Source organism: Bombina bombina, chromosome 7 (assembly GCF_027579735.1).
Source record: "Bombina bombina isolate aBomBom1 chromosome 7, aBomBom1.pri, whole genome shotgun sequence".
NCBI lineage: Eukaryota > Metazoa > Chordata > Amphibia > Anura > Bombinatoridae > Bombina > Bombina bombina.
This window is the reverse complement of record NC_069505.1, coordinates 368,608,444-368,628,044: the sequence shown is the minus strand read 5'-3', so window position 1 is coordinate 368,628,044 and position 19,601 is coordinate 368,608,444. Positions and strand designations below refer to the sequence as shown.

Here is a 19,601-nt window from a genome sequence, read left to right as displayed (position 1 = left end):
CTGTCAGCTTTTTACAGTTATACTGCATCAGTTTCAAGTGATTTAGCATATGAGTATTATGTCCCTTTAAAGGGACTCTAAACCCCAAATTTTTCTTTCATTATTCAGGCATAGAATACAATTTCTCCAACATAGGTGTGTCCGGTCCATGGCGTCATCCTTACTTGTGGGATATTCTCTTCCCCAACAGGAAATGGCAAAGAGCCCAGCAAAGCTGGTCACATGATCCCTCCTAGGCTCCGCCTACCCCAGTCATTCTCTTTGCCGTTGTACAGGCAACATCTCCACGGAGATGGCTTAGAGTTTTTTAGTGTTTAACTGTAGTTTTTATTATTCAATCAAGAGTTTGTTATTTTGAAATAGTGCTGGCATGTACTATTTACTCAGAAACAGAAAAGAGATGAAGATTTCTGTTTGTATGAGGAAAATGATTTTAGCAACCGTCACTAAAATCCATGGCTGTTCCACACAGGACTGTTGAGAGCAATTAACTTCAGTTGGGGGAACACTGAGCAGTCTCTTGCTGCTTGAGGTATGACACATTCTAACAAGACGATGTAATGCTGGAAGCTGTCATTTTCCCTATGGGATCCGGTAAGCCATGTTTATTACGATCGTAAATAAGGGCTTCACAAGGGCTTATTAAGACTGTAGACTTTTTCTGGGCTAAATCGATTCATTATTAACACATATTTAGCCTTGAGGAATCATTTTATCTGGGTATTTTGATATAATAATATCGGCAGGCACTGTTTTAGACACCTTATTCTTAGGGGCTTTCCCAAAGCATAGGCAGAGCCTCATTTTCGCGCCGGTGTGGCGCACTTGTTTTTGAGAGGCATGGCATGCAGTCGCATGTGAGAGGAGCTCTGATACTTAGAAAAGGCTTTCTGAAGGCGTCATTTGGTATCGTATTCCCCTTTGGGCTTGGTTGGGTCTCAGCAAAGCAGATACCAGGGACTGTAAAGGGGTTAAAGTTCAAAACGGCTCCGGTTCCGTTATTTTAAGGGTTAAAGCTTCCAAATTTGGTGTGCAATACTTTTAAGGCTTTAAGACACTGTGGGGAAAATTTGGTGAATTTTGAACAATTCCTTCATGTTTTTTCGCAATTGCAGTAATAAAGTGTGTTCTGTTTAAAATTTAAAGTGACAGTAACGGTTTTATTTTAAAACGTTTTTTGTACTTTGTTATCAAGTTTATGCCTGTTTAACATGTCTGAACTACCAGATAGACTGTGTTCTGAATGTGGGGAAGCCAGAATTCCTATTCATTTAAATAAATGTGATTTATGTGACAATGACAATGATGCCCAAGATGATTCCTCAAGTGAGGGGAGTAAGCATGGTACTGCATCATTCCCTCCTTCGTCTACACGAGTCTTGCCCACTCAGGAGGCCCCTAGTACATCTAGCGCGCCAATACTCCTTACTATGCAACAATTAACGGCTGTAATGGATAATTCTGTCAAAAACATTTTAGCCAAAATGAACACTTATCAGCGTAAGCGCGATTGCTCTGTTTTAGATACTGAAGAGCATGACGACGCTGATAATAATATTTCTGAAGGGCCCCTAACCCAGTCTGATGGGGCCAGGGAGGTTTTGTCTGAGGGAGAAATTACTGATTCAGGGAACATTTCTCAACAAGCTGAACCTGATGTGATTGCATTTAAATTTAAGTTGGAACATCTCCGCATTCTGCTTAAGGAGGTATTATCCACTCTGGATGATTGTGACAAGTTGGTCATCCCAGAGAAACTATGTAAAATGGACAAGTTCCTAGAGGTGCCGGGGCTCCCAGAAGCTTTTCCTATACCCAAGCGGGTGGCGGACATTGTTAATAAAGAATGGGAAAGGCCCGGTATTCCTTTCGTCCCTCCCCCCATATTTAAAAAATTGTTTCCTATGGTCGACCCCAGAAAGGACTTATGGCAGACAGTCCCCAAGGTCGAGGGAGCGGTTTCCACTTTAAACAAACGCACCACTATACCCATAGAGGATAGTTGTGCTTTCAAAGATCCTATGGATAAAAAATTAGAAGGTTTGCTTAAAAAAATGTTTGTTCAGCAGGGTTACCTTCTACAACCAATTTCATGCATTGTCCCTGTCGCTACAGCCGCATGTTTCTGGTTCGATGAGCTGATAAAGGCGGTCGATAGTGATTCTCCTCCTTATGAGGAGATTATGGACAGAATCAATGCTCTCAAATTGGCTAATTCTTTCATCCTAGACGCCACTTTGCAATTGGCTAGGTTAGCGGCTAAGAATTCAGGGTTTGCTATTGTGGCGCGCAGAGCGCTTTGGTTGAAATCTTGGTCGGCTGATGCGTCTTCCAAGAACAAGCTACTTAACATTCCTTTCAAGGGGAAAACGCTGTTTGGCCCTGACTTGAAAGAGATTATCTCTGATATCACTGGGAAGGGACTTCCCCCAAGGGGGAGGTTCCACAGGTCTCAGTTGTCTTCAGACCACATAAAAAGACAGGCATTCTTACATTGTGTAGAAGACCTGTTAAAAATGGGAGTGATTCATCCTGTTCCATTAAGAGAACAAGGGATGGGGTTCTACTCCAATCTGTTCATAGTTCCCAAAAAAGAGGGAACGTTCAGACCAATCTTAGATCTCAAGATCTTAAACAAGTTTCTCAAGGTTCCATCGTTCAAGATGGAAACCATTCGAACTATTCTTCCTTCCATCCAGGAAGGTCAATTCATGACCACGGTGGATTTAAAGGATGCGTATCTACATATTCCTATCCACAAGGAACATCATCGGTTCCTAAGGTTCGCATTCCTGGACAAACATTACCAGTTCGTGGCGCTTCCTTTCGGATTAGCCACTGCTCCAAGGATTTTCACAAAGGTACTAGGGTCCCTTCTAGCTGTGCTAAGACCAAGGGGCATTGCTGTAGTACCTTACTTGGACGACATTCTGATTCAAGCGTCGTCCCTTCCTCAAGCAAAGGCTCACACGGACATTGTCCTGGCCTTTCTCAGATCTCACGGATGGAAAGTGAACGTGGAAAAGAGTTCTCTATCTCCGTCAACAAGGGTTCCCTTCTTGGGAACAATAATAGACTCCTTAGAAATGAGGATTTTCCTGACAGAGGCCAGAAAAACAAAACTTCTAGACTCTTGTCGGATACTTCGTTCCGTTCCTCTTCCTTCCATAGCTCAGTGCATGGAAGTGATCGGGTTGATGGTAGCGGCAATGGACATAGTTCCTTTTGCGCGCATTCATCTAAGACCATTACAACTGTGCATGCTCAGTCAGTGGAATGGGGACTATACAGACTTGTCTCCGAAGATACAAGTAAATCAGAGGACCAGAGACTCACTCCGTTGGTGGCTGTCCCTGGACAACCTGTCACAAGGGATGACATTCCGCAGACCAGAGTGGGTCATTGTCACGACCGACGCCAGTCTGATGGGCTGGGGCGCGGTCTGGGGATCCCTGAAAGCTCAGGGTCTTTGGTCTCGGGAAGAATCTCTTCTACCGATAAATATTCTGGAACTGAGAGCGATATTCAATGCTCTCAAGGCTTGGCCTCAGCTAGCGAGGGCCAAGTTCATACGGTTTCAATCAGACAACATGACAACTGTTGCGTACATCAACCATCAGGGGGTAACAAGGAGTTCCCTAGCGATGGAAGAAGTGACCAAAATCATTCTATGGGCGGAGTCTCACTCCTGCCACCTGTCTGCTATCCACATCCCAGGAGTGGAAAATTGGGAAGCGGATTTTCTGAGTCGTCAGACATTGCATCCGGGGGAGTGGGAACTCCATCCGGAAATCTTTGCCCAAGTCACTCAGCTGTGGGGCATTCCAGACATGGATCTGATGGCCTCTCGTCAGAACTTCAAAGTTCCTTGCTACGGGTCCAGATCCAGGTATCCCAAGGCGGCTCTAGTGGATGCACTAGTAGCACCTTGGACCTTCACACTAGCTTATGTGTTCCCGCCGTTTCCTCTCATCCCCAGGCTGGTAGCCAGGATCAATCAGGAGAGGGCGTCGGTGATCTTGATAGCTCCTGCGTGGCCACGCAGGACTTGGTATGCAGATCTGGTGAATATGTCATCGGCTCCACCTTGGAAGCTACCTTTGAGACGAGACCTTCTTGTTCAGGGTCCGTTCGAACATCCGAATCTGGTTTCACTCCAGCTGACTGCTTGGAGATTGAACGCTTGATCTTATCGAAGCGAGGGTTTTCAGATTCTGTTATCGATACTCTTGTTCAGGCCAGAAAGCCTGTAACTAGAAAGATTTACCACAAAATTTGGAAAAAATATATCTGTTGGTGTGAATCTAAAGGATTCCCTTGGGACAAGGTTAAGATTCCTAGGATTCTATCCTTCCTTCAAGAAGGATTGGAAAAAGGATTATCTGCAAGTTCCCTGAAGGGACAGATTTCTGCCTTGTCTGTGTTACTTCACAAAAAACTGGCAGCTGTGCCAGATGTTCAAGCCTTTGTTCAGGCTCTGGTTAGAATTAAGCCTGTTTACAAACCTTTGACTCCTCCTTGGAGTCTCAATTTGGTTCTTTCAGTTCTTCAGGGGGTTCCGTTTGAACCCTTACATTCCGTTGATCTTAAGTTATTATCTTGGAAAGTTTTGTTTTTAGTTGCAATTTCTTCTGCTAGAAGAGTTTCAGAATTATCTGCTCTGCAGTGTTCTCCTCCTTATCTGGTGTTCCATGCAGATAAGGTGGTTTTACGTACTAAACCTGGTTTTCTTCCAAAAGTTGTTTCTAACAAAAACATTAACCAGGAGATTATCGTACCTTCTCTGTGTCCGAAACCAGTTTCAAAGAAGGAACGATTGTTGCACAATTTGGATGTTGTTCGCGCTCTAAAATTCTATTTAGATGCTACAAAGGATTTTAGACAAACATCTTCCTTGTTTGTTGTTTATTCCGGTAAAAGGAGAGGTCAAAAAGCAACTTCTACCTCTCTTTCTTTTTGGATTAAAAGCATCATCAGATTGGCTTACGAGACTGCCGGACGGCAGCCTCCCGAAAGAATCACAGCTCATTCCACTAGGGCTGTGGCTTCCACATGGGCCTTCAAGAACGAGGCTTCTGTTGATCAGATATGTAGGGCAGCGACTTGGTCTTCACTGCACACTTTTACCAAATTTTACAAGTTTGATACTTTTGCTTCTTCTGAGGCTATTTTTGGGAGAAAGGTTTTGCAAGCCGTGGTGCCTTCCATTTAGGTGACCTGATTTGCTCCCTCCCTTCATCCGTGTCCTAAAGCTTTGGTATTGGTTCCCACAAGTAAGGATGACGCCGTGGACCGGACACACCTATGTTGGAGAAAACAGAATTTATGTTTACCTGATAAATTACTTTCTCCAACGGTGTGTCCGGTCCACGGCCCGCCCTGGTTTTTTTAATCAGGTCTGATAATTTATTTTCTTTAACTACAGTCACCACGGTACCATATGGTTTCTCCTATGCAAATATTCCTCCTTAACGTCGGTCGAATGACTGGGGTAGGCGGAGCCTAGGAGGGATCATGTGACCAGCTTTGCTGGGCTCTTTGCCATTTCCTGTTGGGGAAGAGAATATCCCACAAGTAAGGATGACGCCGTGGACCGGACACACCGTTGGAGAAAGTAATTTATCAGGTAAACATAAATTCTGTTTTTAAACAACATTCCAATTTACTTCAATTATCTAATTTGCTTTATTCTTTAGATATCCTTTGTTGAAGAAATAGCAATGCACGTGGGTGAGCCAATCACACAAGGCATCTATGTGCAGCCACCAATCAGCAGCTACTGAGCCTATTTAGATATGCTTTTCAACAAAATATATTAAGAGATTGAAGCAAATTAGATAAAAGAAGTTAATTAGAAAGCTGCTTAAAATTACATGCTCTTTCTAAATCATGAAAGAAAAAATGTAGGTTTCATGTCCCTTTAACAGCTCTGCTAGGGTGCTCTTTCCCTCCTCCTGCTTGCCAGGAGGGAATATCCCACTAGTAATTGGAATGACATTGTGGACTCTCCATGCCCGGAAAGAAATTTATCAGGTAAGCATACATTTTATTATTTTTTTTTCTACTTGTCCACTGCAATTTCTTACTCATCCAGGACTAGTGAGATATATAAACATTTCCATTAAATTGGCAGGGGTTGAAAGGGCCCTGTACACTAGATTTTTCTTTGCATAAATGTATACTGATGTCTACACTCTCCAGGTTGGGTAAAGGGTCTTCTCATATGCAGGGGAGGGTCTGATCTTTCTGCTTTCTCACCCCATTTCATTTGGTGTCCCAGCCTAACCTTTTCAACAGTGCAACATTGGGAGCTTCTAAGTACGTTTTTAAAAGGTTTTAAGCTGGATTTTTATATCAGTATCTGTGCATATTATTCATAGCAGTGTCTATTATATCAGTTATATGAAAACTGGTGTATACTGTCCCTTTAAACACAGTTATATATGAAAAACAGTAAAATGTACTCACACATTAAAACATATTCTTTATGCTCTTATGTATGAGAAATGATTTACAACATTAAAAATGTTAATTTTGTTTGTGAAATATGCATTGTTTTGCAGGTCATGGACACACCCCTTGCATGTTTAATAGTAAAATAATGAATTTAAGTATTTTATTATTACAGTAGAATGTCCCTTTAAATTGGTAATATTATACAGCTCAATATTATATGCCATCTGTTTAGGCCATGCTAACTTGTTATTGGTCAATACTCAGTGAGTCATCTGATCTCTTCCTCTCTCAAGGCAAAGGAAGTCATGTGTGATTATCAGCCAGGCATGCTGCACAACTCTCCAAAAATGGTTTTACTTTTTCATCTGATTGAGGAAAGCATGCTATTAGGGGACAAGATCCTGGTGTTCAGGTATGAAGTGCTTACTATCTGGTGTTGAGATTAAGGGAATCCTTGTACCTGTGGATGAAACACCTAAACTGTGTATTGTTTTCTTTCTTCAGTCAAAGCCTCTCCACGCTCTCCATCATAGAAGAGTTCCTAGGCAAGAGAACAATGCCAATTCCACCAGGAACAGAGGGAGAGGAAGTACACACATGGGTCAAAAACCTCAACTACTACCGTAAGTGAGATTCCCATAAGACTTTGTATGTGAGAAATCTTTGGGCATATTGCTTTGGGTGGGATGGCAGGGTGTTTTAACTCACCCTGCTGAACATAAATGCAACACACACACTTTTGTGGAGTGTGAAAATTCTGTCTGTATAAAAACTGAGTGTGTGGTTGCTCTGTGCATACTCTGAGTATTAAATGGCTGAGTGTAAATAAGTTTTACTTGGGTATTTTTGCTGAGTGTGATGTTGCTGAGATTGAATTGGCTGAATGCATGTATTGCACGGGAGGTTAATAACTAACTGATGTGCTGATATGGCATCACAAATTTAGTTTATGTACTTTTGTGTCTTTCTGGCCAAGACATTAGAGAGATTTTGACTTGTCCACTCCTGTAACATTGCTTACTTCATGCTCCTAATCCATGTTTTACTTTCCTCCAGGGAAGTGGTAGATACACATTACTTCTCCATAATATTCAACTATTCCACTTTATTTCATACAATGTGTTCTATTGGAGATCTTTCTTCATGAGCAATAACACTCGTCCATTCATTAAAAAAAGCAAAACATATTTTTAATTTATTTGCACTCTTTTTTTAAATGAAGCCAGAAGAAATTACATTAATGCTTCTTTAACTGTTATTAACCTCCCATATGGTACATCTAATTTGTTTTACAACACCCTAGCTGTCTTGTTTCAGAGAGTGCTCAAATTATGTTTTTGTCACTAGAGGGTGTTCAAAGTATGTTTTTGTTGTTTGGGGAATAACAAACTTCTCCTTTTTTAAATCAGTTTTGCTCTTTCCCATTGGTTTTAAGATCAGTTTAAACAGCTTTAACATTTTGAATGCACAAAGTGTTTTAATATATGGAATTGCTAAACTTTTATTTGTACAATAAAACATTTTTGCTTAAAGCAATGGTAAAGTTTCCCGTTTGTATAAACAGAGATGCGGAATGTTAGTGATATTTTAGATGGAGTTTAAAGTGCCATAAAACATGTTGAGATCTGTGCATATCCTAGAAGGGCTAATTAAGTAAAAATAGTTTGCATAAAAAAATTGTTTAAAAATAGCTGTCAAGTATTTTAAAATATTTTTTTTCCTTAGATATGGAGAGTCCACAACGTCATCAATTACTAGTGGGAATATCACTCCTGGCCAGCAGGAGGAGGCAAAGTGCACCACAGCAAAGCTGTTAAAGTGATGGTAAACTCTCCCCTTTTTAAAATCAGATCTGGAATGTAAGCGCTATTTTAGATGGAGTTTAATTAATTAGCTGTAATGAAGATGCAGTATAACTTAGTTATTAATTAGATATGAAATTCAAATACTGCATGCTCCTCCGCCCACTTCAAAAGTAAACTTTTCTGTGAGCTAGCAGATTGAATTGTTGTCCAATCAGCGCTCTCCCCATCTGGCACTTTTGTTGTAGCTAGAGCATTGATTGGAGAGTAATTCAATCATTTAGCTGCCAGGAAAATTGACTTTTGAAGTGGGTGGTGTAACGTGGGGTATTTGAATTTCAAATCTATATTAATAACTAAGTTATAGCGCATCTTCATTGCACATGATGAATAAAACCCCATCTAAAATAGCGCTTACATTCCAGATCTGATTTTAAAAAGGGGAGAGTTTACCATCACTTTAAGTGTCACTCCCCTACCCATAATCCCCAGTCATTCTCTTTGCCTAAGTTAATGGAGGAGGTGAAGTTTTGGTTTTCTTAGGGACCATAATAGAGTCCCTATCTGAGAATTTTTCTGACAGAGGTCAGAAAATCCAAATTTCTCCAACATAGGTGTGTCCGGTCCACGGCGTCATCCTTACTTGTGGGATATTCTCTTCCCCAACAGGAAATGGCAAAGAGCCCAGCAAAGCTGGTCACATGATCCCTCCTAGGCTCCGCCTACCCTAGTCATTCTCTTTGCCGTTGTACAGGCAACATCTCCACGGAGATGGCTTAGAGTTTTTTAGTGTTTAACTGTAGTTTTTATTATTCAATCAAGAGTTTGTTATTTTAAAATAGTGCTGGTATGTACTATTTACTCAGAAACAGAAAAGAGATGAAGATTTCTGTTTGTATGAGGAAAATGATTTTAGCAACCGTCACTAAAATCCATGGCTGTTCCACACAGGACTGTTGAGAGCAATTAACTTCAGTTGGGGGAACAGTGTGCAGACTTTTGCTGCTTGAGGTATGACACATTCTAACAAGACGATGTAATGCTGGAAGCTGTCATTTTCCCTATGGGATCCGGTAAGCCATGTTTATTACGATCGTAAATAAGGGCTTCAAAAAGGGCTTATTAAGACTGTGGACTTTTTCTGGGCTAAATCGATTCATTATTAACACATATTTAGCCTTGAGGAATCATTTTATCTGGGTATTTTGATATAATAATATCGGCAGGCACTGTTTTAGACACCTTATTCTTTAGGGGCTTTCCCAAAGCATAGTCAGAGCCTCATTTTCGCGCCGGTGTTGCGCACTTGTTTTTGAGAGGCATGGCATGCAGTCGCATGTGAGAGGAGCTCTGATACTTAGAAAAGACTTTCTGAAGGCGTCATTTGGTATCGTATTCCCCTTGGGGCTTGGTTGGGTCTCAGCAAAGCAGATACCAGGGACTGTAAAGGGGTTAAAGTTCAAAACGGCTCCGGTTCCGTTATTTTAAGGGTTAAAGCTTCCAAATTTGGTGTGCAATACTTTTAAGGCTTTAAGACACTGTGGTGAAAATTTGGTGAATTTTGAACAATTCCTTCATGTTTTTTCGCAATTGCAGTAATAAAGTGTGTTCAGTTTAAAATTTAAAGTGACAGTAACGGTTTTATTTTAAAACGTTTTTTGTACTTTGTTATCAAGTTTATGCCTGTTTAACATGTCTGAACTACCAGATAGACTGTGTTCCGAATGTGGGGAAGCCAGAATTCCTATTCATTTAAATAAATGTGATTTATGTGATAATGACAATGATGCCCAAGATGATTCCTCAAGTGAGGGGAGTAAGCATGGTACTGCATCATTCCCTCCTTCGTCTACACGAGTCTTGCCCACTCAGGAGGCCCCTAGTACATCTAGCGCGCCAATACTCCTTACTATGCAACAATTAACGGCTGTAATGGATAATTCTGTCAAAAACATTTTAGCCAAATTGAACCCTTATCAGCGTAAGCGCGACTGCTCTGTTTTAGATACTGAAGAGCATGACGACGCTGATAACAATATTTCTGAAGGGCCCCCAACCCAGTCTGATGGGGCCAGGGAGGTTTTGTCTGAGGGAGAAATTACTGATTCAGGGAACATTTCTCAACAAGCTGAACCTGATGTGATTGCATTTAAATTTAAGTTGGAACATCTCCGCATTCTGCTTAAGGAGGTATTATCCACTCTGGATGATTGTGACAAGTTGGTCATCCCAGAGAAACTATGTAAAATGGACAAGTTCCTAGAGGTGCCGGGGCTCCCAGAAGCTTTTCCTATACCCAAGCGTGTGGCGGACATTGTTAATAAAGAATGGGAAAGGCCCGGTATTCCTTTCGTCCCTCCCCCCATATTTAAAAAATTGTTTCCTATGGTCGACCCCAGAAAGGACTTATGGCAGACAGTCCCCAAGGTCGAGGGAGCGGTTTCCACTTTAAACAAACGCACCACTATACCCATAGAGGATAGTTGTGCTTTCAAAGATCCTATGGATAAAAAATTAGAAGGTTTGCTTAAAAAGATGTTTGTTCAGCAGGGTTACCTTCTACAACCAATTTCATGCATTGTCCCTGTCGCTACAGCCGCATGTTTCTGGTTCGATGAGCTGATAAAGGCGGTCGATAGTGATTCTCCTCCTTATGAGGAGATTATGGACAGAATCAATGCTCTCAAATTGGCTAATTCTTTCACCCTAGACGCCACTTTGCAATTGGCTAGGTTAGCGGCTAAGAATTCTGGGTTTGCTATTGTGGCGCGCAGAGCGCTTTGGTTGAAATCTTGGTCGGCTGATGCGTCTTCCAAGAACAAGCTACTTAACATTCCTTTCAAGGGGAAAACGCTGTTTGGCCCTGACTTGAAAGAGATTATCTCTGATATCACTGGGGGTAAGGGCCACGCCCTTCCTCAGGATCGGCCTTTCAAGGCAAAAAATAAACCTAATTTTCGTCCCTTTCGTAGAAACGGACCAGCCCAAAGTGCTACGTCCTCTAAGCAAGAGGGTAATACTTCTCAAGCCAAGCCAGCTTGGAGACCAATGCAAGGCTGGAACAAGGGTAAGCAGGCCAAGAAACCTGCCACTGCTACCAAGACAGCATGAAATGTTGGCCCCCGATCCGGGACCGGATCTGGTGGGGGGCAGACTCTCTCTCTTCGCTCAGGCTTGGGCAAGAGATGTTCTGGATCCTTGGGCGCTAGAAATAGTCTCCCAAGGTTATCTTCTGGAATTCAAGGGACTTCCCCCAAGGGGGAGGTTCCACAGGTCTCAGTTGTCTTCAGACCATATAAAAAGACAGGCATTCTTACATTGTGTAGAAGACCTGTTAAAAATGGGAGTGATTCATCCTGTTCCATTAAGAGAACAAGGGATAGGGTTCTACTCCAATCTGTTCATAGTTCCCAAAAAAGAGGGAACGTTCAGACCAATCTTAGATCTCAAGATCTTAAACAAGTTTCTCAAGGTTCCATCGTTCAAGATGGAAACCATTCGAACTATTCTTCCTTCCATCCAGGAAGGTCAATTCATGACCACGGTGGATTTAAAGGATGCGTATCTACATATTCCTATCCACAAGGAACATCATCGGTTCCTGAGGTTCGCATTCCTGGACAAACATTACCAGTTCGTGGCGCTTCCTTTCGGATTAGCCACTGCTCCAAGGATTTTCACAAAGGTACTAGGGTCCCTTCTAGCTGTGCTAAGACCAAGGGGCATTGCTGTAGTACCTTACTTGGACGACATTCTAATTCAAGCGTCGTCCCTTCCTCAAGCAAAGGCTCACACGGACATTGTCCTGGCCTTTCTCAGATCTCACGGATGGAAAGTGAACGTGGAAAAGAGTTCTCTATCTCCGTCAACAAGGGTTCCCTTCTTGGGAACAATAATAGACTCCTTAGAAATGAGGATTTTTCTGACAGAGGCCAGAAAAACAAAGCTTCTAGACTCTTGTCGGATACTTCATTCCGTTCCTCTTCCTTCCATAGCTCAGTGCATGGAAGTGATCGGGTTGATGGTAGCGGCAATGGACATAGTTCCTTTTGCGCGCATTCATCTAAGACCATTACAACTGTGCATGCTCAGTCAGTGGAATGGGGACTATACAGACTTGTCTCCGAAGATACAAGTAAATCAGAGGACCAGAGACTCACTCCGTTGGTGGCTGTCCCTGGACAACCTGTCACGAGGGATGACATTCCGCAGACCAGAGTGGGTCATTGTCACGACCGACGCCAGTCTGATGGGCTGGGGCGCGGTCTGGGGATCCCTGAAAGCTCAGGGTCTTTGGTCTCGGGAAGAATCTCTGTTACCGATAAATATTCTGGAACTGAGAGCGATATTCAATGCTCTCAAGGCTTGGCCTCAGCTAGCGAGGGCCAAGTTCATACGGTTTCAATCAGACAACATGACAACTGTTGCGTACATCAACCATCAGGGGGGAACAAGGAGTTCCCTGGCGATGGAAGAAGTGACCAAAATCATTCTATGGGCGGAGTCTCACTCCTGCCACCTGTCTGCTATCCACATCCCAGGAGTGGAAAATTGGGAAGCGGATTTTCTGAGTCGTCAGACATTGCATCCGGGGGAGTGGGAACTCCATCCGGAAATCTTTGCCCAAGTCACTCAGCTGTGGGGCATTCCAGACATGGATCTGATGGCCTCTCGTCAGAACTTCAAAGTTCCTTGCTACGGGTCCAGATCCAGGGATCCCAAGGCGGCTCTAGTGGATGCACTAGTAGCACCTTGGACCTTCAAACTAGCTTATGTGTTCCCGCCGTTTCCTCTCATCCCCAGGCTGGTAGCCAGGATCAATCAGGAGAGGGCGTCGGTGATCTTGATAGCTCCTGCGTGGCCACGCAGGACTTGGTATGCAGATCTGGTGAATATGTCATCGGCTCCACCTTGGAAGCTACCTTTGAGACGAGACCTTCTTGTTCAGGGTCCGTTCGAACATCCGAATCTGGTTTCACTCCAGCTGACTGCTTGGAGATTGAACGCTTGATCTTATCGAAGCGAGGGTTCTCAGATTCTGTTATCGATACTCTTGTTCAGGCCAGAAAGCCTGTAACTAGAAAGATTTACCACAAAATTTGGAAAAAATATATCTGTTGGTGTGAATCTAAAGGATTCCCTTGGGACAAGGTTAAGATTCCTAGGATTCTATCCTTCCTTCAAGAAGGATTGGACAAAGGACTATCTGCAAGTTCCCTGAAGGGACAGATTTCTGCCTTGTCTGTGTTACTTCACAAAAAGCTGGCCGCTGTGCCAGATGTTCAAGCCTTTGTTCAGGCTCTGGTTAGAATTAAGCCTGTTTACAAACCTTTGACTCCTCCTTGGAGTCTCAATTTAGTTCTTTCAGTTCTTCAGGGGGTTCCGTTTGAACCCTTGCATTCCGTTGATATTAAGATATTATCTTGGAAAGTTTTGTTTTTAGTTGCAATTTCTTCTGCTAGAAGAGTTTCAGAATTATCTGCTCTGCAGTGTTCTCCTCCTTATCTGGTGTTCCATGCAGATAAGGTGGTTTTACGTACTAAACCTGGTTTTCTTCCAAAAGTTGTTTCTAATAAAAACATTAACCAGGAGATTATCGTACCTTCTCTGTGTCCGAAACCAGTTTCAAAGAAGGAACGTTTGTTGCACAATTTGGATGTTGTTCGCGCTCTAAAATTCTATTTAGATGCTACAAAGGATTTTAGACAAACATCTTCCTTGTTTGTTGTTTATTCCGGTAAAAGGAGAGGGCAAAAAGCAACTTCTACCTCTCTCTCTTTTTGGATTAAAAGCATCATCAGATTGGCTTATGAGACTGCCGGACGGCAGCCTCCCGAAAGAATCACAGCTCATTCCACTAGGGCTGTGGCTTCCACATGGGCCTTCAAGAACGAGGCTTCTGTTGATCAGATATGTAGGGCAGCGACTTGGTCTTCACTGCACACTTTTACCAAATTTTACAAGTTTGATACTTTTGCTTCTTCTGAGGCTATTTTTGGGAGAAAGGTTTTGCAAGCCGTGGTGCCTTCCATTTAGGTGACCTGATTTGCTCCCTCCCTTCATCCGTGTCCTAAAGCTTTGGTATTGGTTCCCACAAGTAAGGATGACGCCGTGGACCGGACACACCTATGTTGGAGAAAACAGAATTTATGTTTACCTGATAAATTACTTTCTCCAACGGTGTGTCCGGTCCACGGCCCGCCCTGGTTTTTTTAATCAGGTCTGATAATTTATTTTCTTTAACTACAGTCACCACGGTACCATATGGTTTCTCCTATGCAAATATTCCTCCTTAACGTCGGTCGAATGACTGGGGTAGGCGGAGCCTAGGAGGGATCATGTGACCAGCTTTGCTGGGCTCTTTGCCATTTCCTGTTGGGGAAGAGAATATCCCACAAGTAAGGATGACGCCGTGGACCGGACACACCGTTGGAGAAAGTAATTTATCAGGTAAACATAAATTCTGTTTTCTGTCTCCTTGCCTCGCTGTGCAGTCTACTGTTCGGCCATCAGTGGCTCATTGTATGGAGGTAATTGGTCTAATGGTTGCTTCCATGAACATCATTCCCTATGATCATTTCCATTTGAGAGCTCTGCAGTTATGTATGCTCAGACAATGGAACAGGGACCACTCAGATCTGTCTCAGAGGATAGATCTAGTTCAGTCGACAAGAGACTCTCTCCCATGGTGTCTCTTTTAGGAGCATCTGTCTCGGGGCACATGCTTCAGGAGACCTTCCTGGCTGATTGTAACCACGGACGCCAGCCTGCGGGTCTGGGGAGCAGTCTGGGACTCATTAGACGCAGGGACTATGGACTCTGGAGGAGTCGGCTCTCCCTATAAACATCTTGGAGTTGAGAGCGATTTACAATGCTCTGATGACTTGGCCTCAGTTGTCCTTAGTCCAGTTTATCAGGTTCCAGTCGGACAATATCACCTCAGTGGCTTACATCAACCACCAGGGAGGAACTCAGAGTTTCTAAGCCATGAAGGAGGTGGCTCGGATTGTTCACTGGGCTGAAGCCCACAATTGCTGTCTTACTTCCAACCACATTCCAGCTGTGGACAACTGGGAAGCAGACTTTCTGAGCAGACAGAAGTTCCACCCCGGGGAGTGGGCACTCCATCCGGAGATATTCTCCAGGTTAACCCTCAAATGGGGGATGCCGGAGTTGGATCTGATGGCGTTTAGACAGAACGCCAACCTTCCAAGGTATGGTTCAAGGTCGAGAGATCCACAGGCCACCCTGATAGATGCTCTGTCGGTCCCTTGGGATTTCAGTCTTGCATATCTGTTTCCTCCGTTTGCTCTCCTTCCATGAGTCATTGCTCGTATCAAACAGGAGAGAGCATCAGTAATTCTAATAGCTCCTGCGTGGCCTCGCAGGATATGGTATTGCAGACCTAGTGAAGTTGTCATCTCTTCCACCTTGGAGGCTGCCTCTGTGGAAGGACCTTCTAGCTTAGGGTCCTTTCTTTCATCCAAATCTCGTTTCTCTGAAGCGGACTGCTTGAAAATTAAATGCTTAGTTCTATCTAAGCATGGTTTTTCTGAGTCGGTCATTGAGACCATGATTCAGGCTCGCAAGCCTGTTACTAGGAATATTTATCATAATGTATGACGTAAATACCTTTATTGGTTTGAATCTATGGGCTACTCTTAGAGTAGGGTTAGGATTCCTAGGATTTTGTTTTTTTCTCCAAGAAGGTCTGGAGAAAGGCCTGTCAGTCAGTTCTCTGAAGGGTCAGATTTCTGCATTATCTATTTTGTTACTCAAGTTTCTGACAGATGTACCAGTTCAGTCTTTTCTTTCATGTAATTAGCAAGAGTCCATGAGCTAGTGACGTATGGGATATACATTCCTACCAGGAGGGGCAAAGTTTCCCAAACCTCAAAATGCCTATAAATACACCCCTCACCACACCCACAAATCAGTTTTACAAACTTTGCCTCCCGTGGAGGTGGTGAAGTAAGTTTGTGCTAGATTCTACGTTGATATGCGCTTCGCAGCAGGCTGGAGCCCGGTTTTCCTCTCAGTGTGCAGTGAATGTCAGAGGGATGTGAAGAGAGTATTGCCTATTTGAATTCAATGGTCTCCTTCTACGGGATCTATTTCATAGGTTCTCTGTTATCGGTCGTAGAGATTCATCTCTTACCTCCCTTTTCAGATTGACGATATACTCTTATATACCATTACCTCTACGGATTCTCGTTTCAGTACTGGTTTGGCTTTCTACTACATGTAGATGAGTGTCCTGGGGTAAGTAAGCCTTATTTTTTGTGACACTCTAAGCTATGGTTGGGCACTTTTATATAAAGTTCTAAATATATGTATTTAAACATTTATTTGCCTTGATTCAGGATGATCAATATTCCTTATTTTCAGACAGTTAGTTTCATTATTTGGGATAATGCATATGAATAAAACATTTTTCTTACCTTAAAAATTGACTTTTTTCCCTGTGGGCTGTTAGGCTCGCGGGGGCTGAAAATGCTTCATTTTATTGCGTCATTCTTGGCGCGGACTTTTTTGGCGCAAAAAATTTCTTTGTCATTTCCGGCGTCATACTTGTCGCCGGAAGTTGTTCGTGTTTGCGTCATTTTTTTGATGTTTTGCACCAAAAATGTCGGCGTCACCGGATGTGGCGTCATTTTTGGCGCCAAAAGCATTTGGGCGCCAATAATGTGGGCGGCTTTTTTGGCGCTAAAAAAATGTGGGCGGCATTATTGTCTCCACCTTTTTTCTCACAATATTTAAGTCTCATTAGATGAATTTTTAAATGAACATCATCATTCTGATTTGTCTGTTTCTGATGATGATTTTTCTGGTTCAGAGGATTCTGTCTCAGATATTGACACTGATAAATCTTCATATTTATTCAAAATGGAATTTATTCGTTCTTTACTTAAAGAAGTTTTAATTGCATTAGAGATGAAGGAATCTAGTCCTCTTGATACTAAATCCACTAAGCGTTTAAATTCGGTTGTTAAACCTCCTACAGTTATTCCGGAAGTTTTTCCTGTCCCTGATGCTATTTCTGAAGTAATTTCTAGGAAATGGAATAATCTGGGTAATTCATTTACTCCTTCTAAAAGGTTTAAGAAATTGTATCCTGTGCCATCTGACAGATTAGAGTTTTGGGACAAAATCCCTAAAGTTGATGGGGCTATCTCTACTCTCGCTAAACGTACTACTATTCCTACGGCAGATAGTACTTCCTTTAAGGATCCTTTAGATAGGAAAATTGATTCCTTTCTAAGGAAAGCTTATTTATGTTCAGGTAATCTTCTTAGGCCTGCTATTTCTTTGGCTGATGTTGCGGCAGCTTCCACTTTTGGTTGGAGGCTTTGGCACAACAAGTGTCAGATCATAATACTCATAGCATTGTTAAACTTCTTCAACATGCTAATAACTTTATTTGTGATGCCATCTTTGATATCATTAGAGTTGATGTCAGGTATATGTCTTTAGCTATTTTAGCTAGAAGAGCTTTATGGCTTAAAACTTGGAATGCAGATATGTCTTCTAAGTCAACTTTGCTTTCCCTTTCTTTCCAAGGTAATAAATTGTTTGGTTCCCAGTTGGATTCTCTTATTTCAACTGTTACTGGGGGGAAAGGAACTTTTTTACCTCAGGATAAAAAATCTAAAGGTAAATATAGGGCTGCTAATCGTTTTCGTTCCTTTCGTCAGAATAAGGAACAGAAGCCTGATCCTTCCCCTACAGGAGCAGTATCCGTTTGGAAACCATCTCCAGTCTGGAATAAATCCAAGCCTTTCAGAATGCAAAAGCCAGCTCCCAAGTCCACATGAAGGTGCGGCCCTCATTCCAGCACAGCTGGTAGGGGGCAGATTACGATTTTTCAAAGAAATTTGGATCAATTCGATTCACAGTCTTTGGATTCAGAACATTGTTTCACAAGGGTACAGAATAGGTTTCAAGGTAAGGCCTCCTGCAAGAAGATTTTTTCTTTCTCGCATTCCAATAAACCCAGTGAAGGCTCAAGCATTTCTGAAATGTGTTTCAGATCTAGAGTTGGCTGGAGTAATTGTGCCAGTTCCAGTTCTGGAACAGGGTCTGGGGTTTTACTCCAATCTATTCATTGTACCAAAGAAGGAGAATTCCTTCAGACCAGTTCTGGATTTAAAAATATTGAATTGTTATGTAAGGATACCAACATTCAAAATGGTAACTATAAGGACTATTCTGCCTTTTGTTCAGCAAGGGCATTATATGTCCACAATAGATTTACAGGATGCATATCTGCATATTCCGATTCATCCAGATCACTATCAGTTTCTAAGATTCTCTTTTCTAGACAAGCATCACCAGTTTGTGGCTCTGCCGTTCGGCCTAGCAACAGCTCCAAGGATTTTTTCAAAGGTTCTCGGTGCCCTTCTATCTGTAATCAGAGAACAGGGTTTTGTGGTATTTCCTTATTTGGATGATATCTTGGTACTTGCTCAGTCTTCACATTTAGCAGAATTTCATACAAATCGACTTGTGTCATTTCTTCAAGAACATGGTTGGAGGATCAATTTACCAAAGAGTTCATTGATTCCTCAGACAAGGGTAACCTTTTTAGGTTTCCAAAAAGATTCAGTGTCTATGACTTTGTCTCTGACGGACAAGAGACGTCTGAAATTGGTTTCAGCTTGTCGAAACCTTCAGTCTCAATCATTCCCTTCGGTAGCCTTATGCATGGAAATTCTAGGTCTTATGACTGCTGCATACGACGCGATCCCCTTTGCTCGTTTTCACATGCGACCTCTTCAGCTTTGTATGCTGAACCAGTGGTGCAGGGATTATACAAAGATATCACAGTTAATATCTTTAAATCCGCGTGTACGACACTCTCTGACGTGGTGGACAGATCACCATCGTTTAGTTCAAGGGGCTTCTTTTGTTCTTCCAACCTGGACTGTGATCTCAACAGATGCGAGTCTGACAGGTTGGGGAGCTGTATGGGGGTCCCTGACAGCGCAGGGGGTTTGGGAATCTCAGGAGGCGAGATTACCAATCAACATTTTGGAACTCCGTGCGATTTTCAGAGCTCTTCAGTCGTGGCCTCTTCTGAAGAGAGAATCGTTCATTTGTTTTCAGACGGACAATGTCACAACCATGGCATATGTCAATCATCAAGGGGGGACTCACAGTCCTCTGGCTATGAAAGAAGTATCTCGGATACTTGCTTGGGCGGAAACCAGCTCCTGTCTAATTTCTGCGGTTCACATCCCAGGTATAGACAATTGGGAAGCGGATTATCTCAGTCGCCAGACGTTACATCCGGGCGAATGGTCTCTTCACCCAGAGGTATTTCTTCAGATTGTTCAAATCTGG

General features: G+C 42.6%; 1 protein-coding gene across 1 annotated transcript in view; it reads left to right on the top strand.

The window, feature by feature from the left end:
- RAD54L2 (RAD54 like 2) overlaps positions 1-19,601 on the top strand; it is a 197,215-nt gene that overhangs the window by 88,058 nt on the left and 89,556 nt on the right. Inside the window, exons 5-6 of the mRNA XM_053689399.1 lie at positions 6,721-6,868; positions 6,961-7,079. Coding sequence (XP_053545374.1) covers positions 6,721-6,868; positions 6,961-7,079 — 267 coding nt within the window. The remainder of the gene's footprint in view (positions 1-6,720; positions 6,869-6,960; positions 7,080-19,601) is intronic.